General features: G+C 41.4%; 1 protein-coding gene across 10 annotated transcripts in view; it reads right to left on the minus strand.

Moving 5' to 3' along the window:
* UPF2 (UPF2 regulator of nonsense mediated mRNA decay) overlaps positions 1-23,576 on the minus strand; it is a 121,304-nt gene that overhangs the window by 22,175 nt on the left and 75,553 nt on the right. For all 10 annotated transcript variants that reach the window (XM_059725780.1, XM_059725779.1, XM_059725776.1 and 7 more), the window contains 5 exons: positions 18,399-18,538; positions 12,906-13,010; positions 11,867-11,965; positions 9,802-9,969; positions 3,263-3,404 (listed from right to left, as the gene is read on the minus strand). In XM_059725780.1, coding sequence (XP_059581763.1) covers positions 3,263-3,404; positions 9,802-9,969; positions 11,867-11,965; positions 12,906-13,010; positions 18,399-18,538 — 654 coding nt within the window. The remainder of the gene's footprint in view (positions 1-3,262; positions 3,405-9,801; positions 9,970-11,866; positions 11,966-12,905; positions 13,011-18,398; positions 18,539-23,576) is intronic.

Here is a 23,576-nt window from a genome sequence, read left to right on the forward strand (position 1 = left end):
AAAATAAAGGACAATAATGGGAAGCAGAACACGGCAATGTGAAATGGAGGGTGGGAAGTAACGATTAAAAACTGTAAGCATGTGACACCAGCTATTTTGAGAATATTATACAACAGTGTTTTTAGATGAGAATTATACAACTATAGATCTTTATAAATGCAGAGATTCTAATTTAATTTAAAACTTCATCCACTTTCTAAATACCATTTTGACTTTTTAAAGTGGAAGTAGTCTACTAGGTTTTATTAATTAAACAAGGTGCTTTAAGACATTCCTTCTCTAACTCACATTCACAGATGTGGCAAGCTAGCCCATGCCCCTTAAAACAAATGAATATACAGACTGTAAAATGTTATTGATATGTTGTTTACATAAAACTTGAAACATGTCTTCACCCTTTTTTAAATTCCCCTGAAAGCTTAAATTGAAACCTGCCACTTCTCCTTGGTACACGCAGAAACTCTAGTTTATTACTGAGGGTTAACTCATCAAGAGAAGCAGGCCATTGCATTAAAAAGTTTATAAAAACGTGGAGAGGAAAATCATACTTTTGCAGACAACATATACAGATTCAGGGCCTAATAAAATAGAACAACACGTCCCTATTTGCCCTAGCTTAAAAGCAGTGCTAGAAAAAAAATGGATATAAATAGATTTTTGCTGTAATAAATCCTTATTTTAAAGGTTATTTCTTTTTTAAATACTGTAGTTACTTGATTCCAAGGTAAGGTGCCCCTATTCATCATGGGGAAAATGAAGACTCATCTTAGAATTGAGTCCCTGCAGGCAGTGCTGGGTCCTGTGCTGTTCTCTGGCTTTGGGCTAATTCCCTCACTGGTGCCTGGACCCCTGTGGTGCCAGGAAGCAGTAGGGGAATCAGCCTGGAGCCAGAGAGCAGTAGGACCCAGTGTGAATTGCCCTGCAGCGCTCAGGCAGTGTGCTGGGTCCTGCTGCTCTCTGGCTCCCTGCTGAACCAAGGAGCAGCAAGGGAATCAGTGCTGCTGCTCTTTGGCTCCAGACGGATTCCCCTATTGCTCCATGGCTCTGTGTTGGATCCTGCAATGCTCTTTGGCTCCCTTCAGAGCAAAGGAACAATGGATGCAGTGCAGAACCACCCCAGGGCACAACACGTGGCAGCGGTGGGGGAGCTGCAGATGGCAGGGGTGCAGCAAGGGGCCAGGGGCAGGCAGGAGGGAGGCAGGTATCAGAATGGAAGCACAGGAGAGGAGGGGAGGCAAAGTGCTATGGGGGCAAAGCTTTGGGGTCAGGCTGCCTCTCCCCACACTCTCCCACTGCTTGCCTCCCCTCAGCTGCCCACCCTGCCACATTGATGAGGGGGAGATGAATTTTAAACAATCCTCCAATAATTAAATTCTTTACATAAAATAATTTCATTTATAGTATCTCATTTTGTGGGGGGGTCTTAACTTCAAAGTCATCTTGGATTTGAGTAAATGCAGTATGTCAAATTAAAAAAATGCAAAACTCTAGAACTCTTGGTTGAGGGATGATACCTTTTATTAGAGCAACTAAGAAATTGCAAAAAAATATCCTTTTCTGCAAGTTTTCAGGCACATGTGCCCTTCCTCAGGCTCAGGGAAAATTGAAGATGGTAAAAAGTAGTCAGTTTAGTAGCCAATTTCCTTCCTCTATGACAAAATTAAGAGTAGCAATTTATTGCACACTCGTACACTAAAACAACTACTATTAATTAAGATTCTGGGAAGGGGGGGGGGGAAGTAAACCAAATCATGCAAAACCCCTTAAAAATGGGAATTTTATTTAGTGAAAAAAACCAGCATCTCAATTTAGAATGTGTTATATCACATCACAACACAACACTCACTCAGGCTGCCTAATTTGGATTGCCTCTCTCATAATCAGCCTGCATTACTAGGCTTTGTAACACAGAGGTATTTAGAAAAAAAAAAAAGGAGGTTCTTAACAGTTTGAGGTTAAAAAATATAATCCGTTCCAAGATCACTAAACTTGGCTCTCATGTAACTGAAATTAGGCTTTGTATTTTGTAGCTCTGGATTATTAGCATTGTTCTGAATATAAAACTTATTTAATGAACTAGAGTTTTCATTATTTATTGAACAACAAATTAAGCCACATTTCCTGATTATTTGCTCTTTTGTTATTACAGTCTGGAAGTGGAAATCACTTCTATCAACAACAGAGGAAGAATTGTAGAGACATTAAATGGAAAAACTGACTTAAGAACTAAACGCCATCAGTTTTATTAGATTTGGCTCTGGTTATCATCAGATTATACCAAAGAAAGTCGAGTCTGATGCAACGTATTAACATGCTTGTTTTAAGCTTGCTTTTTGGGCCTCATCCTGATCATTTCCAAATTGCCCTAATTAAAACCTATGTGATTAAGATAAAACATGTACCTGTAAATACTTTTCACACTGTCCTTTAAAATAATGAGCTGCAAGAGAATTAAATTTTCAGCTACTTCAGTAATGTCAATATGAACTGATCCACTACTAGTGCATTAATGCTATAAATTTGGTATGCAACTATTTTAGTATTTAAAACCAGACTTTCACTAAAGTTGCACAAATAAAATCAACTGCTTTTGAAGCTGACTGGTTTCTGTTCTTAATGTATATTGTGTATATTCTGTTCTTAATGTATATTGTGGCACTGGGGTCATCACAGAATTTCAGAATAGAAGCATGCTACACATCAGGATGCCTGGTTAACTGCAATTTTTAAAGAAATGTTTTCTTTAATTTTAACAATTTTGTATCTCAAATGTTATGACACAAGCTGCAGTGCAACAATTAAAAAGTCTTCACATTTATCTATTTCATTTGTGCTATTTCAGGTTCTGCTAGGAGTTGGAGACAACCAGCATGGTGCATTGCAGATGCAATCGCTCAGAGTGGACCTAATTGCAACAGGGAAAAATGCCGCAGCATTAATTGTCTTGTAGCCTGGCTTTTGGGTACAAATACGGCAGATGCCCTCTTTGTCCCAAACTACAACAGGATAACCTTCATAGTTTATTTTCAACTCAGCTTTAAGGCTCTCTTTCAAGTAAGCTCACACAAAATTCTGCACATACTGGATTTTGGACATTTAGTTAAAGCCTAGGATGAGTGCAGTGGCAGCTTTCAATAAGCATGTTCCAAATGAAATTTCAAGAACTGGAATGGCTAATTATCATGCTTAACAATTTTTACAGACCAATTCCTCTTACAAAGAAAACAAACTACCCAGTTCTACTGAAATGTAATTTTCATACCCTGATAGTCCTCTTGCTCTTGTCGCTCATTGATATCCAAAGTGAGCTTTTTCATTCTCATTCTCTCCTCCTGCTCAGCTTGTTGTTGGTTCCAATGGTTTGCAGCAAGTTGGGAAGACATCGGCACATTTAAGATCTTAAACTAAAAGAAAGCATAAATCTCTTAAGTCACACACTACATTTCAGCTAAAAAAGAACAAAATAATGGCTTAGTTATATAACAAAAAGTATCCTAAAGGGTTTTTAAAAATTATTATTATTTCAGGATGCTACAAGTTTTTGATGGGGAAGTATAATGTTTTTTATTTACATTTATGCAAAAAAACCCAAACATTATAAACCACAAAATGTCCTGATTTTGAAATGTATCAAATACAGTAAGAATTCAAAAATAAAAAGGTAGAAACATTGAAAGCACAATTAAAGCACAACTTGAAGGGCAAACAAAGACATGTTTGAGCTTTCTCCCCATAGAGACTATGCGTTATTTCTCAGTACAAATGTCAGTGCTATGAAAATACGTAAAATTGAAACCATGCAAAAGTGGTTTGTGATAGGCTGATAAAGCTTCACCACGTAGGTACTTGATGAAAATACACATAACTTAAGCTAGATTCAATATGGCTGGCCAGGACGTAAAAGCTGCACTTCTTGGGCTAGGGACTGAAATTATACATAAATGGGAATAAGTGATTGGAAATGGGTTCAAATCTGTAACATAGACATTCAGTGCACACAAACTGTGTTCAAAAGAGCCAAAACTGGCTTAAGATAAACCTGGATGGATGCAGTATCAGAGTTGACTGATTCAGGTTAAATCGGTTTACTGAACTTCTGTCCCAGATCCCCTCCAAACTCCAGTTAACTCACAGTCCCCCAGCATCCCAGGATGCTTTGCACTTCTCCCACAACCCCCTACCCCTTGCAAGATGGCCAGGCTAGCCTTGGCCCAAGCTATCTGCTCCAGCCAAGCAGAGAAGCATGCTCTTGTGACCCCGGCTTCTGGGCTGAGCCACTGCAGGCACATGGCTGCATTTCCGGAATCAAAAGCGAATGTCTCTTCATTTGCTTATCAGTTCAGTCTACGCAGCTTAGATTAACCTGCAAAGATTGAATCAATTCAGCCTTGGGCTTTTTGACTATCTGTACTTAGCCTTGGTGATATGTAGCTCAAACAAAATACGTAGCTGGAGGACTAATCATTCTCTGGCATGACAACAAGTCGGATGATGTAATAACTGCGGTAGTGGGACTTTACTAGCAGTATTTACACTTTAGACAATTAAAAAATTGCAAGTATTTTAGCAAATTGTGGTTTTCATTATTCAGATTCAATAGTAGACAGTTTTAATCAGTAGTAGCAGATCGGGTAAAGAATTTCCATGCCAGTGCGGTCTTTGTCTGTAATGACAAGTGGTATCTGCCTAATGCAGTGCTTCTCAACCAGGATGCCATGGCACCCTGGGGTGCCCCGAGATCCTTTCAAGGGTGCCACAGCAACGGGGCACAAACATTGTGAATAAGATAAATCCAGAGATTTTAAATAGGAATCTATAAGGCTCATCTACATGAGACACACTAATGAACATTAGCCTAAATTAAATACACATTATAGTCACATGTATGTGACTACATATACACACGTGTGTGACCTGTTGTGGTGTTTCTGAGTTCTCTGCAACAGAAAAATTGCTCTATTATTTTCTGTGGTCAAAAATAAATGAAAGCTGAGAACTGACATTTTCCAAGGGTTGCCTTTAGTCTTTTGAGGGGTGACTCAAGTCTAAAAAGGTTGAGAACCACTAGCCCAATAACCATTAGGTTTGGAAGATGGAGACTTAAATCACATAGTTTGACAGGACTGAACAACTGCTCTAGACATAATCAAGCAAAAAGTTTATTTTTTTAATGTTATATGCAGTTATATATTTACTATAATTATTATTACTTGTGGCAAAGACAAAAAAAACATACTAGACTTATATAGCAAATTATTTATGAAAAGACTTTATCACTTCAAAATTTTATACTCATTTTGCTCTTGAGTTAAAATTCACTAAGCCAAGTAATATATGAAGGAACAATTATTTTCTTTTCAACTCCGCCTCTCCTTTTCTGCTTATTTTTCTTTAAAACTGAGTACTGAAGTCTGTTTTTTCTGAACAAATTTGTGGACAAAGAAATCTTTCACAGACACAAGCGCCACATTCTATAAAGGCAACAAATTTTTACATTTCTAGAAACACCGTAAAGAGTTTTTCCAGGAAGAGCCTACTCCCAAAAGCAAATATTGAAAAAAGCTTCAGAACAAGATCCACTTTCTTCTTCAAACCACAAGATGCCAGCAATATTTTCCCTCACGCACAGTATGATGCTTCTAAAAACCTTAATATTTTTACAAAATTCCCAGCTAAATTATCCTGAAACAGCGGAAACCAGTTCATATCGAAGTCTCCCCAAATCTTTTTTTGGCTCATTAGAAATGACAGTTAGAAAAGTTTTAACAAAAAAAAAAAAAAAAGGCTTTCTGTAAACCCTATGCTTAAAGTTAGCTAATTACTAATGTAAACCCTATGCTCAAAGTTAACTAATTACTAAATCCAGCTACATACACCCATACACATACCAGTAAGTCTCGTTCTTTGTTCATTCAAAAAGTAAATCACAAGGTCAAACCATTCACATAAAAACAGTTATCAATCCAGGAATTCAACCTGGGATCACAGCAGTTTGTATAAAACCCTGTTACCAATTAATGCAGCAGAACTTGATTTATCCCTTTTCATACCCATGAATAAATACTATGAGGTAGGAACTTGGAGTGAAATGTTTGTTTACCCAGAGAAGGAACCATTGCGAGCCCTTGTACAAATGCATACACAGAAGAGCTAAGTTTATATATAAACACTTTCTTCTTTAGCTGCACTGCAAAAGAATATATTGCCACTAATCCAAATAATGTAACTAGTCAGCAAAAATTGTACGGCTGAACGAGAGGGAGAATCCGATACAGCAGAGAATGTGTTTGCTTATTTATTTCTAAGATGTATATGCCACCCTCCCCAGAAAAGAAAAAAAGATGAACTAGAAAAAGATTAAATATCAAAATATTAATCTATAACAATCTGAACACAAAATGGTGGCCTTTTTTAACTTCTGTCCAAATTGCAAGCTGAAATCTCAGCCTTCTCAGTAACAGCACCTTGTAGATAATTATTATCAGTCACCTCTTCCCCCATCACCTTTCTCAAACACTGTCAAAGGTCAACATCCTCCCCATCAGTCAAGTCTACAACTTGGATGTCACCTTAGACTTGAACATTTTTCTATGGTCCTGATTATCTAAACCAGGGGGAGGTAAAATATGGCCTGTGGGCTGGATCCGGCCAAACAAGCAATTCCAACCAACCTGCAGTAGGTCTCTTGGCCCTGCTCGAAACAGGCTTGTGGGGGCAGCCCAAGCCATGGCACATGTGGCCAATCTCATCACCTCTAGGCTTGGAGATGCTGCCTGGTGCAGCCTGACCTCTCCCCATATGGGTCTTGGGCATGCCAGGACCGCAGGGCTGTGCAGCAGGCAGGCTGGACTCTGCTTCCCAGCAGCCCCCACTACTGCTGCCCAGGAACAGAACTGTGCTCTGCCACTAGGCCCCGGCCCTGCAGCTCGGGCACCCTGCCCCATCCACCCCACATACTCAGTGCTGTGGGCACCAGATGGAGCAAGCAGGTGGGGGCTCCATGGAGACCAGCCTAGGACTCCCATGGGTGGGCCCATTTGGCTAGGCAGACTGGATGGGGCTGCAGGCAGGTGAGGAGCAGCATCCAGGAACGGGATAGGCAGGTGGGACCAGGATTGCAGGACAGTGACAGTGTAGGACTGGGGCAGAGCTGTGATCTGCTCCCTGCATGTCCCTGCAACGGGCACTAGTTCAACTTCTCCCTCGCTGCACTCTGGCCCTCAAGAGCTCAGCAAAACTCCTTGAGTGCCCCCCCCCGCCCAAATAACTGCCCACTGCGATCTAACCTATGCCCAAGTCTTGCAGATCCTTTCTTCTTTTAACATCATCTAAAACACAACATTTTATGCTCATCCAAAAGATCTTGAAACTCTTGTCCAGGCTCCCATCATCTTTTAACTTGATTTTTACCTTGATTACTGTAACAATGGTTAGGCAATAGTTATACAGTACGGTGACTACCTATTTTGCTACCCTATACTGTCACATGCTCTTACTCTTCCCTTGGGCTCCTCTACTTGTCTGTATTCTTCCATTCTCTCTTGCCTGTTAGCTCTGTGGGGTAGGGATTATCTTTGTTCTTTGTTTTAACATTGTCTAGCAGTAAAACAGTCCCTAGGTGCTACAGAAATACAAACACCACAAATCTATCACATCCCAAGCCACGCAGAAATAAAAATGCACCTGACCAGAAGTCATCATCTACTGAATTACTGACAAATTTGAAGGAGTTTCTACTTTTGTACCAGTTAACACGCTTACAAAGTCTGCAACATTACATGTCTATGAAATGAATATCCTACAGTTACTTAGTTTGCAGTGGGAGATGGATAGTTATGAAGAGAGTTGTTAAAATAACTTATTCTCCTTCGTTTTCTAAAAAATAAATAACAATTCTGCAATTCCTTTCCCCAGACAGCAGGAATAATATTGAACATAAGTTTTTACTTTTGCTGCTTACAGAGCTATTATCAAGTAAAACAGGGAATACAATATTACTGTAATAAGTGCAGAGATATTCTGCTTACCTCACTTCCTCTTTCCCCCACAAACTAATTTAACTTTCCCAATACCAGGACAGCCATAATTTCTGTCTATCACTTCAGAAGCAGCATTGGGTTTTCTCCACTAACTTCAGCTGCAAAGGGCATTCACAGCTGGAAAGGCCTGTTTGGAAGGTCTTATTTTTATTCCCAGTATGGAGTACCAGCAGCAAAACTGCTCCAGCTTTTTCATTCTGCTCCTTGATCTTGTTCAGACTGCTCTGAGAGTCCTTATGTTCTTACTGGACTTTCTTTTTTTCTCACTCAGCCAAAGCAGAATTCAGGGCAGGTCACATATGAAAGGGTTTTAATACAATAAAACTGACTGGTAATGAAAGGAAACTTCACTCGGGCAGACTTCACTCTAGCACAGAGGGAGGTGTCAAAACTTCTAGGTTGACAGTTCTCCACGGTAGCATTATCAGAGGAGTGCCACAGGCAGAGATCTGAAAAATCTTGTGCTTATTTAGGAAGGGTAGGGCCACCAGAATTTGTTGGGGATTGTTGATGCTCAACTGAACAGGCAATGTTTTTGAGTATCATTACTAAATTTTGTATTGATGCCCCTGCCTTCTATCATCAACCACTTCCTCCCCTTAGGGAAGTAGGAAATGACTAATAATCATAACATCAAAAGAGCAGGAACTGCTGAAAACTTTACGGCTTACATTTATCGCTGATGCAAAAGACAGTATAATAGACGTGTACGAATGTAGAATGACACAACACGTTTAATGTTAGAGTCCTCTGATTTCAAGTTGGAGTAAAAGCTGAACAAATAGAAAATGAAAATCCTTCACTGGTGTAAGCCACTCCACTTGGAGGCAAGGCTACACATTTATAAGTGAAGAGTAACTATTTATTATGTACCAGCTGTTTGAGCCCTCCATAGGCAACTTCATGAGAACATAAGTGCCATACTGGGTCAGACCAATGGTCCATCTAGCCCAGTATCCCATCTTCAACAAATGGCAGGGGTGGATGATCTACAAGATCATCATCCTGTAGCTGTTTCCTCATGACAATCCAGCATCCAATCTGTTACGTAGTGGCAGGTGTTATAACAGCAGCTGGCGGCAGGTATTATCTTGGGAGAACTGCTTGCATATGCATTCCTTAGTACAGTGTAGATGTGGAGTAAATTACGCCATGCTGTATATTAATACCCTATAGCAAATACTTTAGACTTAAATAGCCTCTATTAGGATATCATCTTTAGATCTTCAGACAGCAGAAGATAAGTGGGTTTCCAAGGGGATGTGATAGTTTGCTCAAGTTGAGCTGAAATTCCACACTAGCCAAACTGGATTTGGATTCAGCAGCAATGGCTGGAGCAGCAACAGCACAGGGGTTAAAGCAACCATCACTTGCCCCTGTGCCATTGACATGCATGCACAATGGGGCTGTGCGCCCTAGATCTTGGCAGCAGGACACTCCCCACTCACCTTGTTCGTGACAGTCCAGTAACTGCATGGGTTCAAATCCTCAGCCATTACATTGAACTGCTCCAAAACTTTGAACACATCATAAATATTGTTCTGATCAACTGCTCTTGCTTAGAACAAATTAATATAAAAATAAACAGGGAAATTGTCTACATTACTCCTAGCATCAATAAGGAGTTCCAAAGAATTTTTCTTGTTTCAAAAATATATATTATGTCCCATCCTCTATACTAAAAAACAAAGATAAACAAACTCAACTCTTTGCAAGTCTGAAATAAATGACAAATGTTAATTACAACCAGATAATCCTTTACCTGTTGCTTGTTGCCTTTTCGAGTTAGCATGACAAAAGGCATAGTGTCTCCAGACTCTGAATCTCCTTCCCCACTACCTAATGGTGGACCCTTCTTTAGCTGGCTCTTGAGATGCAGAGGAATAGCAACATCCAGCTGATGCACTTTCACAGACTCTCCACTCCGTTGCTTAAAGAAAAAAAAAAAGAAAGAAAAAAATAGGGCATGCAAAATTGTTTCTTAGTGACAAAATGCTAAAAATATGAAAGCTTTGTTATTGTACTCGCAAAACATTTCCATGATTGATAAGCTCTTATAGTCTAATATAAGAGAGCTACACAAACATGTATTAGGCCTCATTAAGTTGTATTCTGGTTCCTTCTTGGTAATATCATCAATATTAGGCCATACATCATTTACTTCTTAATTACTGACTTAAAAAACAACCCCCCCCAAAACACTTGAATTCATCACATAGTTTTTCTACATGATCACTAAATGCCCACTAAACATCTCCTGAGATTTCCTTCTAACCACAGAAGTCATCAAGTTCAAATGAGGTAAAAGACTGTTTTCCACTCTGTCTCCCACACCCACTGTCTGTTCTCTCATATAATGAGAAGGTAGAGGCAATTAAATTTGTTTGAATTGCATCCTTCGGCCAACAGACTTAGCATATTTCAATTTATCAAGTACACCAATTGGATATGCCAGGTTAAACAGTCAATGCTGGTCTGAAAACAATTTCTGCAAAGAAACCTTCCAGAAACGCAGGGATCATCTCACTTCTCTGCTCAAAAACACACTCAAAACTTTTCCTTCTGAAATAACACTTACATAAACATCAAAAAAGATCTACTGGTGCTCAGAACACATCTTCAGTTACAATTTGGAACTGAAGCTTTTTGCATTTAATATAAATATTAATTTTGCCAGATTTAAAAGCATTTAAGACAGCTGTACTGAATTTAAAAAAACCTTGCCTGAATGCGTCTCTTAGACAATGCAGCAAGCCCACTTAAAAAAAAAAAAAAAAAGTGAATGGGTTTGTCTATCATCAGAAAAATCAATTCATTCCACTGGATGTTGTTATCTGCCTTAAAAAAAGAGTCTATGATGATTACAAACTTACTACCTTTCTCCTATGTTGAAACTGGTCTGCTTAATATAATACTTAGCAGTACCATCATTAGCATTCAAGGAAAAACAAGATTAACTTTCAACACCCCAGCAACATCAATTCACCAATCAATTTGGTACACAAAAACATTCTCTTTTGTGTACATCTTTTCAATCCATTAGGATGGTACCAAAGGATCTGCCTACAATGTTATATTTCCCTTCCCTTCCTGAGCTGGCAAGGACAGCTGAATCTTGGAAGCACACCTGCTGGTAAATAAAACAGCCAATAAAAGGATTAGTGGAGCTTGATTTAGCACTCAGGGCTATAGGAGACTTATGATAGTGGGAAACAGGGAAAGACTGTGGGAAAGGAGCAGAGAGGAGGAGTTTGAGAGGAGAAAAAGGCTTTCATGAAAGCCTAGGACTGAGCCAAACCACCATGAGACCCAACTCTTTTTTTTCCCTGCCTTGGAGGCTGGACAGAAGAATGTGCATCTCAGGGGCAGAACCAGCAACCAGTTCTGTAGAGTTGGGAGAGCCTGGCACCACTTGGCATGTACTAAACACTAAAGCACAGGAGGAAGGGGGGGATTCAAGTGAGTCTGTGTGAAATGTGCTCCTTTACTGAGAAGTGTTCATCAGCTAGTTTACGTTTGCACCACCTGAGTTTTCCTTTGATTGTTTACAGTAGTCTTACGTAGAATTTAGACTATGATTTGTAGGGGATGGTTTGGACAGGGCTGATCCTGCCTCAGGCAGACTGGACTAAATGACCTCTGGAGGTCCCTTCCAGCCCTACTTGTCTATGATTCAAGGAAAAGGCAGCAAGAAAAGCATGGAAAACCCACATTCCCATGATGAAGGATATTCCATATGAAGCCCTCATCTATTTCAAAATCTGATGAAATCACCCATGCAGTAAAGATGCTGTCTTAGAGTAAACAAGCAAGACAAAAATTCAAACCTGAAGATTTTCCAGCATCATTTTATCTAAAGCCTGGATGAAGTCTTCATCCTCTGCGCAAGGGACATGCTTAAGTCCTCCTCCTTTAATCATTACTTCCTGTAGAAAAGAGAAATATCCTGTCGCATAAATTTGATCTCTAGTGAATTTAAGAATGAAATTAAATTACTAAAGGAAGCTTATCTTGCTTACATTCATGACTAATTTATACGTATAGGGGGATAGTTAAAAGAACTGTTGGAGGAAAATTGTTCAGTGGTTCGTTTAGCCCAGCTACAGGAATACTGTTTATTACTCTTGGTTTCTCATGCTGTAACACTGATCGAAAGCCAATATACAGTGTTCTACCATTAGTACTGTGACCTGTACTTACCTTAAATAATTTGGCTACAACACACAAATTCTCTTTCCACCTCCGCCTGCAATTGATATACTGAGCTTTATATTCTTAAGATTATGTAATTAGATTCCCTTTTCTGAAGGGACGTTGCCATTAATTTACGGAACATAGGTGCTGCCATTAATAAATAATAAAATAATCCGTTCACGGGCATGCTGGTGTAAGGATAGCACTGATGCTATCAGAACCTGCTAACTGCCACATTCTTTGTTTCTTGCCTTATTCTATTTCCTGTTTCAATTCTGTGATCAGAAGGAGAGTAATTAATCTACTCCACATCAGCTTGCTGGTCATGTTCATTACCTCATTAGAATGTCAAAACCTCTCTCCTTTCTGCCAGCTTACTATGTGTTTTCATAATGGTTATGCAATCTCTAAGAGTGCAAATACTTGTGCAAATGCACATTTTCATGAGTTCTTTTGAGACTTTCACTCTCCTAAAAGCCTTGCAAATGACAGTTGGTATCAAGGCTTGCCAAAGAGGCATTGCAAATTAAATTCAGTTTATATGAAATAATATTTAAAAGTGTTTTTGCTGTAGGTCCCCAAATCTGTAGTGAGCAGTATCTGCTAAAAATACTCAGTGCTAAAAAACTGACCATGCAAAAGCAGCTTCATTAATCAAAAGCTGATACATACTGTATTCTCTTCATCCGTTTCATTTTCTTTATTAGAGTCTGTGAGGTAATCTGTATTCTCTTCCTCCTCTTCTTCACCCTCCTCTTCCTCATTGTCTGAGCCCTCCTGAAATAGTATATTGAAAGCACAAATTTTAATGGCATGCCATTTAAACATAATTTTAATGAGAGAAACCCATAAGTGACACCAAAAAACATCATGCTCCTAAAATTGGACTTGGGCAATCACATTCCAAGTGGAAGATAATGATTCAGAGAAACCGTCTAACCTGTCTGGAGTCTCCAAGCCTGCCTGGGTGTCTCCGTTTTCATCAAAATCTCATTTAGACACCTACACTTCAGTTACTGTGCATGGTCGAAGGCATCACCATGTTGGCTAAGCAGATCATTTAAGCACCTATCTGCTGTTTACAGCTGCTTGCGATTCACAACTCAGGTCTGGCCTACACTACATAGTTCTGTTGGCAAAACAGAGTCCACAGTGATAGCTACCCTCTGCCAGCAGAGCCACACTAGCTCTGCAACAGAAAGGAGGTTTCTGCTGCCACTAGGAAACCAAAAGAAAGTGTGCATATATCCTCCTGTGCCTTCTGCCAAGTCACTCCAGACACTTTAACAACTGGGCACCCTCAGACAGTAGCTTGAGCCCTGCCAACACAGCAGATGAAGTGAAGCCATATGGATCTGGGCAGAATCCGCGCAGAGCCAGGGCCGTGTGTGGGTGTACATGAGCTGTCAGCTTCTCTGGCAGCTACTGTCTGTCTGACACTAAAAGTTCTGGTAGCAAAAGCAACCTAACAGAGATGAGGGCTATGTGTCCCTCTGAGGAGGTCCAACATTGATAGGCAGCACTGATTTCAGGACCTACAGCCATTTTCTACAGTTTTGCTATCTTTTATGTAACAACCTAATGGTGAAAGTACCTACCTAAAGAACAGAAGACATGTCTCCTCAACCTGAAAGGGTTTAAAATCAGGGCTGGGCAATTATTTGGGTCCAAGGGCCACATAAGGACTTTGATGAGCTGTTGCGGACTGGGTCAGCAGCCCCCCACCCTGGACATGGGGCTTTGGGTGGGCGGGGAGCAGTATTCGGCAGCAGGACAGGTGCGATCCGCATCCTGCATGCCCTGCCCCGTGGGGAGTGTATGGAGGGGGTGTGGGTGTGTGTGGGGGTGCTGCTTGGGAGACAGCCAGGTGTATGGGGAGGGAGGCAGAAAAGGGGGAACACACGCAGCAGAACTCACCCAGTGGGTGGCTGCCCCTGTGGTGCTCAGTGTGGGCCAAGTCCTGCCTGTGGGAGCCCATGCTGCGCCCTTGCCCACACCTACCAGCACAAGCCAAGGCCCAGACCCTGGCCAGTGCAGCTGAAGTTGGCCAGGCTTGCATTGTCACCAGGAGGCAAGGGGAGCAGAGCAGCACCTGGCTGCCTACAGCTGCACTGGCAACAGCCCCACTGGAAGCTGTGCACATTGGCCAGGGCCCAGATCAGTGGGGCTGTCCTGCTCTCCTTGTTTCCAACTGCTGCTGCTGCACTGCTCCAGGCAGGTTGGGAGCGGGTGGGGAGGAAGGGGGAGCTTCAGCCAGAAGGCTCCTACCTAGCCCATGAAGCTCCATCTTCCAGCCACCTTCCACAAACTCCACCCACCCTCAGCTGGCTGCTCATTGTGCCGGGTGGACAGAGCGGGTGGAAAGCAGCCAGGAGCTAAAGCCAGAGCTCCATATGCTGGGCAGGAACCACCTGGCTGAAGTTTCCCTCCTGTGTGGAGCTGCACAACAGGGTCGGGGCATCAGCTGCAGCTGGAGGCGAGGGGAGCAGAACAGCCCCACCGGCCTAAGCACCAGCCAGCCCACAGCTTCTGGTGGGGCTGTTCCCAGTGCAGCTGTAGCTGGCTGGGTGCTGCTCTGCTCCCCACAGCTGCACCACTCTGGGCAGGCAGGCAGGCAGGAAGCTTCAGCTGGGTGGCTCCCACTAGAGATAAGGGGAGCAGAGCAGTATCCAGATATCTGCAGCTGCACTAGGAACAGACCTGCCAGAAGCTGTGTGCTGGCCAGGGCCCAGGCCGGCAGGAGCACGGCATGGGCTCCCCAGCAGGAATGGGTGGGGCTTGGTCTCATGGGGAGCACTGCAGGGGCAGCTGCAGGCCGGATCCAGTCAGTTGGCAGGCTGGATCTGGCCCAAGTCGTACTTTGCCCGCCCTTGTTTTAAACCCACATCCCCTGCTTCCCAGAAGAACACTAACCAGCACACTGAAGAGCCACATCCATCACTCCAGTTGAAGCAGGGCCACTGAGTAACCAAGAACACAAGAGACATAGCCAGAATGAGAATAAGCAACAAAGGACATGACTAAGCCCAATGATGAGAGTGTTCTCCAAAGAGGGCAGTCTCCCAAGTCCTAGTCTCTGCCCGAAAATTGTTTATGCATTTTATCCAAATGCAAAATGCACAACCTGTGTTGGGAGCACGAACCAGAACCTAGGACCCTCTCCCAAGGAAGCACTTTTCATGGGCTACAGTTATGCTCCTCCTTACTGTATGAATTTTGTATTCCTTTGCATAGTGGCCAAGCTTCAGCAGGAGAAGTGGTGTCCAGCCTAGCCAAAACCTATTAGTCATGGTGCTAATGCTAAGAAATGGGATTTTTACTGAGAAAAGACCAAAATACATGTCCCCCACTAAGGTACTGCATACAAGGTGACCCTCTACTTCCTCATCCTTTCCCAAAAGATAAGTGAGCCCATCACATGGATATTAATTGATAACTTACACATCTAAATCCAAATAAGGGTTTCAGGCTGTGAAACCCAGTTTCAGTGAAGTAGGTAACACAATACTCCAGGCAGATACCTGGTGGGATTTCAGATGTAGCTCTTCCTTTAGCATTTCATGCTGGCTACTTCAAGCATCCTCCCCCACAGCACAATAAATTCTAGGTACCTACCTCTTCCTCTTTAAAACCTATGGGTCTTAGGCACCTAACTCAGGTTTATGAATTCCACTCTTGCCACTGTCATCTTAAAAGTCAGGTGCCAGACTGCTCACTATCACCACACCCAAATCCTTTTGTAAATCTTACCTTAAGTTCATACACCATTCATTCCCATCCCCTGCCCCACAGTTCTGTACCATTACTTCACTATATTTTCTTGCATATTGCACGTTCTCAAAATAAGACACACACCTTGTGTTGGGATGGCAGAATGAGGAAAAAAGATTTTTCCAAAAACTTTACCTGCCACAGCAAGGGCTCATCGTGGCTGAATGTGGGCTGCAGGCAGGGTAGCAAAGTCCTGTCTGTGTCACACCCTCTTACTGCAGCTGCACAGCTAAGGGCTTCACCCTGTCACAGCCACTGTAGAACTGGCTGAGTCAGAAGCTGCTGACAATTTGGCAGCAACTGTGACGGGGTGAAACCTCCAGCTGTGCAAGTGCAAGGAGAGGGTGAGTGATACCAACTCTGGGACTCCACCTCCCCTACACATGGCTGGGAAGGGAGCACAGCTTCAAACAGCAATTCCAGAGTCCCCCATACTTCCAGTTGCTTGAAACATTCACCCCAACTTTGGGCAACTAGTTTGTGGGGCGGGGGGGGAAAGAGGGCAGAGACAGGGTGTGTCTGGTAAATAAGATATTCTTTGCTTTCAATGCTCAGCCTTGTTTCCAGGGATAATCATGTCCCTGAGGAACATCTACTGATCAGTGTTTGAAATCTCCTCTAAGTCAACCATAATTACTCTGCTAGTCTAGAACTATCTTTGTTATTTAAAGAAATGGCATATTTGGAGAAATCCACGATTCAATTCCTAGGTGATACATAAGTGCTGACAACTCTGTGCCGCTGCCACAATGGGGATGCACAACTCCATGCCACCGTCCCTGCTGCTTCTGGGTGTTGGATCCAACCCGGCTGCAGCCCCACACCCCATCGTTGGCAAAGAAATTATGCCACCACCCCCAATGCTGCCAGGCCCTGGCTCCAATCAGGCTATAGCCCTGTGTCCTGCACCCCACTGTCTGCGCAGAAATCATGGGGGAGGAGGGCAGACATGTTGCCAACGATTCAATTAATCTATACGGTTTAAGTAGTCATACCTATATTTTCTGGTGTATACGATTGGTAAAGTATTAAGACATATGATTTCCCAATGGGAAAAAATCACTTCGGGTATTAAAATAGCCATTTCTCAGTTACTCAAAAATAAGCCGTCAGTGCCAGTTTAAAAATTTTACCATATACTTTGGTTAAAAATATGTAGGACTCTGGTCCTTAATTCATATTTTCCTCTAACTTCCTCATCATATTTTTTTGGTTTATTGATTAAAGAACATTTGTTTGTTGGGTTTCATGTTTAACATTTAATATTCAACCTACATACTGTAATCAGGCTGCCTTATCTCAGTGCTTAATGAACACAACATTAATTGTTAAAAGCACAAAGCCACCCAACTTTGAGAAGGTTTATAACTGGGAAGCAAAGATTGCATAGAAGGAAGTATTTTTTACAGTTAAACTGAACAAAAGTCAGAAAACAAATTAAGAGATAAAGTCATATCAAGTTAGGGCTGAAATTCATATGAATTATTTTTCTGCAGAAACGCCAATCTATTTTTAACGAGGATGTTTACTTAATTAGTTTAGTGCCTATGCCAACAAGAGCTCATACCAACAAAAAAAAAAAAACCATTAAAAATCTCTACTGTTTCCTATTTCCTTGTCATGAGAACTGTAATACTGCCATGTCATAATGACTCATTCAAATTTATACGGTCTCATACAGTAGCACAATGCACACTGTTTGCTTTATTTTTTATTTGTTCTTCCACATCTGATTGACATTATCAACGCATTAAATATAAGCAGACTGACCAGAGCCAAAAGCCTTGATCTCATTACACAAGAATAAGTGATGAAGCAGTCCAAAGTATCTGTTTATTTTAATTCTTGGTCTTTCATACACTAGTCACTGCATGTTCTCTGACAAGCACAGATGTCATATAAACAGCTTTTATATTTATACATTAATTCCTTGACTAAGCTGAGAAGCTGTACACTGTGCTGGACTGAGCGTAAAATCAACTTTTAATCCTGGCTCTACCATTATTTGCTTTGTGCAAGCTTGAAGGGTTGTTTACTTCCCTACATCTGTAAAATGGGGGCAATAACTGCCTGACCTCACAGAGACGACGCACAAAATTTAGAGCCAGACGTTACTTCTTAGAGGAGCCTGAATACCTTAGTTTTGTACAGAGGTTCTTCACAGCAATTAGAGGCAGAAGCAGCACTTCTGGCAGTGGCACACAGGATTTAAAAGTCCACCCAAACAGCCTCGCTGAAACTAGCACCTGTACATAAAAGAGCCTTGCTGCACCACTGCCATTGACACTTCCTGAAGCCCCACCACAAAGATTAGGGGTGTAGAGTTAAAAAGTACTAAACATTAGTTCCTTTTATGTGAAGATAGTGTAATGTAAAGTAAATTAATGGAATCACCTCTTCCTCTGGCTCATTTACTTCACTTTCATTTCCAGATTGTTCTTCTGTCTCTGCTCCACCTTCCTCCTCTTCTTCATCCTCTTCCAGATTCTCACCCTCAGTCATAGACTCTTTTGAATCTTTGTCATTCACAAGGCCTGTGAAAGGGGGGAAAAAGGAAGGTATTGGGAAGACAGCGTATCAGACAGGAAACAATTTTTCACTGCGACAAAGCATTAAAGATATTTACGTAAGAGAACTTGAGAAACTCACAACTACTGAAGATTAAAGAAAATATCCAATCATGATGTTTCATTCCCAAGAGATGCTTTTATTTTAAATAAAAGACATTAATTTTACTTGTACATTAAAGAAATATAAAGAGAGAAAGCTATTTCAAAACATTTCAAGAAAACCTCTATAAGAAGCTTTTAAGAATTTCAGGAAAGCACCAATCAAAAACTGTAACATCCCTAAACATCTCAAATTTCTTCAATCAATTTCTTCAACTTTGCGTCTAATTAATATGGCCCATCTCAAAGGCTCTACATAAAATGCCAGAAAATCTGGAGTTTTCTTTCTACAGTGAGGTTACCCATGTTCTGAGAAATTCAAATACAACTATACAAATGCTCCAGGAAATTCTACAATGTACAAGTTAGCATAAGGAACCTCGCACTATGGTTTTGTTTGATGTAGCGCTACGAGTTGAGACCGGTGCTGTTAGTTTGATTATAAAATGTAACTGTCACAGTACAGGTCATAAATCTGAAAGACCCATTTATGCTGTTTATAACAGATTCTTTTAAAATGAAATGGATTTTTATTTCTTTATGAATGAGTTTATCTGGTACTTGAGTCTGTGTGGATGAAGCCAGGTGCTCAAATACAGTCAGAGGCCCCTCCCACATCTGAGAGTTAGCCTATGCATACTGACTCTTTAAAATAATTAAAACTCTGTTTTAACTGCTATTTGATTTGTACAAAATGCTGTTATAGCCTCTCAGAATATTTATAGTTCTCCTTTATGGAGTCAGACTCCATAACACAACATCAAACCACAACACATTTGCTATATTCTAGTTTCCAATTAATTGTTTTTTTACGTTATTCTTAAAAGATACCTGAAAGCTTAGAATTGCACTGAAATTAGTTTTTCCAAGATCTCCTTTTAACTTCATTTTTAAACTATCTAGTGTAAAAAACCCTCCGTTTCCAGAATATAGTAGTCCTTCATGCATTCTTTTAATTTTGTCAGTAATCTACAAAGCCACTTTAACCTCCTGAGGATTGTGGTTTCAACTGGCAGATAATTATGCTTAAGCCAGCCTTGTCTAATAGCATATTTCAACCAATGATTTTTCAAAGAGTTGATTTGAAAGGCTGCAAAGTTGATATAGCCAATGCACACAGTACTTTTATTCATATTTTATACTACACAACCCGTACGCTTAAGAGATGGCTTTATTGCCCCAAAGGGCAAACAAAGGAATCATTTTCATGTTCTTAAACCAAGAAGCAGGTAGTTTTGCTTCTTTTTAAACCAACCAATACTATAATCTACTGCATCAAATTGAGGCTCATTCCCATAACCATGGGAAATTGAGCTGAGGATTTTTGGTTTTATAAGCACCATGTCCGGTTCCATAACCCACCATGTCTGCCTTAAATTAGGATTTCTCAAAGCCAACCAGCATTGTGGCCTTGCTTCCTACAAGGTGGAGCCAGACCAGGTTGCCCTGCACCTCATCTGCATATAAGTTTTTGGTGGGTCCCAAGACTCATGACAAGACCACGTGGTTCCAGCCATGAGTGGGAGGCTATCGAAAGGATCCTTTGTTTTGTTTTTTTGTCCTGTTGTGGGGGTTTTTTTTGCAGGGGACAGGGAGGGCTGGGGAGAAAGGGTGTAATCTGGAGTACACATGCATCCTGAGCAGTGCTAAGTTATATTAGGTTAACATGGCTTGAAATGCTGTTGATTCTGCTTGGCCCCAGCCCACTGAACAATATAGGAACTCATGAACCTTTGGCTTTTGATTAATATCATGCATAGTTTGTACTATATATAAAGTACGTAAAAAAGTGCTGCTTAAAAGTGGGTTTATCGAGTACCTGTGCTGAAACTTGCAGCAGTTTCCAAAAAAAGTAAAATGCATCAGTTCTGGATGAACCAAGTCTATGGGTACCCATAATAACTTCCCTATATGCAAAAAGACATGTTTATTTCAAGCCAGTCTTTTCAAATTTGCCCCTCACTTCCATGTGCTCAGGAAGAGCACGGTGTGATGGGAAGGGGCTTCAGGGGCAAAGAGCTGGGGGGGAGGTCAGAGGGCAAGGAGGCCACCTGACACCCCCCCCATTTTATTTTCCCTGCTGTAGCAGTAGGAGGAGGAAAAAAATTCAAGGCAAACCTCCAATAATTAAATTCTATACCTGAAAAATTATAAACACATTTATACATTTTCCATATATAGAATCTAATTATTGGGGGATCATCTTGTACTTGAGTAAATATGGTATTTCACAATGTCAGCTCACTGGTGAGGTGTTAGATACTTCACTATAACAGTTATAACATACATGTTCTCCTTTTCGGGGATTTTATAGACATGCATAGCTAAGTCATGGAATCTCTTTCGCTGGAGGGTTTCAAGAAGAGGCATCTGTCTGGGGGGTGTCTGGTGGCATCTGTCTGGTGTACCCTGCATCTCTGCAAGGGGCTGTACTAGATAACCCTTGAGAGCTTTTCTAACCCCAAATGGTATAAATCTATGCTATGAATACAAAAGTAAAATACTTGGCTTTCACAGCATCTTCTCTAGATTTAAAAAAATACATTTCATGTGATCCAGTATTCCCTTTCACTCGCTCTAAAATAAAGCATCTCAAATTGTACATCCAAGAATGGAGCAACCAAAAATAACTTTTGAATATTCAGGTGTAACATAACTAAATTAGCCAAACTTCATAAAATGCATTAAATACTACAGTACTGAATTGTACTTCATAGGAATCTGACTAAAGTTGTGGCCATGCTCACATACTCATTCCCTGCTGCTTTGGAGTTTCAAATGATCACTTTTCATAGCAATAAAGTAGACCTACTTCCCCTTGAGAACCACTGCTGCTCCAACAGTCAAGCAAAAGGGCTGCTGTTGGGACATACAATGTACCCCTGTGTCTCAGGGCTAAGTATTCTCTTACACTGTACAAAATCAAAACAGTCACATAGAAGCAGATAGTCATTTCAAGTTTGGTCCGATCTCTCATTCAAATGATTTAAAAACCATTTCCCACTAAAAGCATTCACATCCATCAAAACAACATTCAAAGAGATGAAGAGAGAACGATAAACAAAAGACTTCTGGGTCCTACTACAAACAGTTATAATAGCAAATTGGCAATTATCCTACAGCACATTTTTAAGTTAGTAACAAGTGGTATGAGACCCATCATGGCTGCTCATTCAATGCAATCTTTTGAAAAAGAAAACCGGTGATCAGCTTTGTCGGGTGCCAAAATGAACACAATGAAATGCTGTTCTCCAAAGCTGCTTCTTACTTCATAGGCAAAGAGATTCTTCGAATGTACTGGACATAACTAACCTAACAATAAAGTTTTAAAGGTAGAAATAATTTCACCTGCAAGAGGAATTGCCCAGTATCTTTTAAAGGATGAAATGAAAGTAAATATAGTAATAAATTGCTTTTTTGGTTGAGTTTGAGTGATCATGAAATCTACTAGTTCAGGTTACTCCTTACCAAGGTTTGTTTCTCACTCTGACTTCCTTCTCAGTGTGCAAAGACTAAGGAAGACAGCAATATTAAACTAGTATCATGGAATACTAAAGTGAACAGCCCAGTGAAAAAACTCAAAATGTTGTGACACTAATTGACTGCTGCAAATAATCACCCTTGGGTTAAAAGATTACCTGAGAACTGAGATGATTTAGTTAGAATCAGAAAGGATCAAGTCCTTCAATTCTACAAATAACACCTGTAAGTGTAAAAGTCTACAGGCAAAAACACTGCAGAAAGACAGGGATTCCACTAAGAAGCTGAATAAATCCATTCAACAAGGACTGAGTATTTTAATAACCAAGAGCACTGTATGAAGGAAGGATTATTTTGTCCCCATACTTCCAGATAGACACACTAGGTGCCTATACCCGTATTCCAGGGCTGGTGGGGGTGGGTGGAGGGGGAGAAGGATTATTTTAAATAGAGTGGCTCTCAAGCACCTGCGACATCATATGCATTCAGCATCCCGTGTTTCAAAATGGCAGCAGGTGCGCCACCTAAAACTCATTCAATGAGCTTCAGTTAAAGTGCACCCACCGCCATTTTGAAGCACAGGGACGCTGAACAGATGCGACATGGAGGCTGCTGGTGCACACAAATTAGCATGCAGACTTGATTAATCTCATCTGCTCTGATGCGTGCTACTTAGCATGCATCGGAGCAGACATCCAGCACGTGTGTAGGTTTCCACTAACACTTGAACTAGGGGTATCAAACTCATCTGCCCCTATGGGACATATGAAATGGTGTGGCACCAGTCCGTGGGCCACATCAGTCCCACAAACTGGCTTTACACTTGGGATCTGGAACCACTACCACTGTGGAGCTATGCAGCACGGCCCTGGAGGCCCAGAGTCGGCACTGTGTGAAACACGATCCTGAAACAGCACAGAGCCACATTGGGGATGTGCTGCTCATGGTGGCGGCTCTGCTAATCTAGGACAGTGGTTCTCAACCTTTTTCACACTAGGACCAATTAGCATACCTAACAGCTTGCCGTGACTCACATCCTCCCAGTCGCCGACCCATGTCTTTCTCTCTCCTTCCCCTTCCCCTCCAGCTGCTCCATCCAGCCCCCTCCCTCCCTCTTCCACTGTCCTGCTGCATGCTCACCATGCCCCTGCCTCCCTCCACTGTGTGGTGGCTCCATGCAGAGCTGCTGCTCAGCCAACTGGTCCCCAGCCTGTACTGGTGCATGGGATTGTTTCATCCTAAATGCTGGACTTTGCACTTGTCCTTATTGAACCTCAAGAGATTTCTTTTGGTCCAATCCTCCAATTCGTCGAGGTCTCTCTGAATCCTAGCTTTACCCTCCAGCGTATCTACTACTCCCCACAGCTTGATGTCATCTGCAAACTTGCTAAGAGTGCCCTCTATCCCATCTTCCAGGTTGCTG

The sequence above is a fragment of the Alligator mississippiensis genome, chromosome 4 (assembly GCF_030867095.1).
Source record: "Alligator mississippiensis isolate rAllMis1 chromosome 4, rAllMis1, whole genome shotgun sequence".
Lineage (NCBI taxonomy): Eukaryota > Metazoa > Chordata > Crocodylia > Alligatoridae > Alligator > Alligator mississippiensis.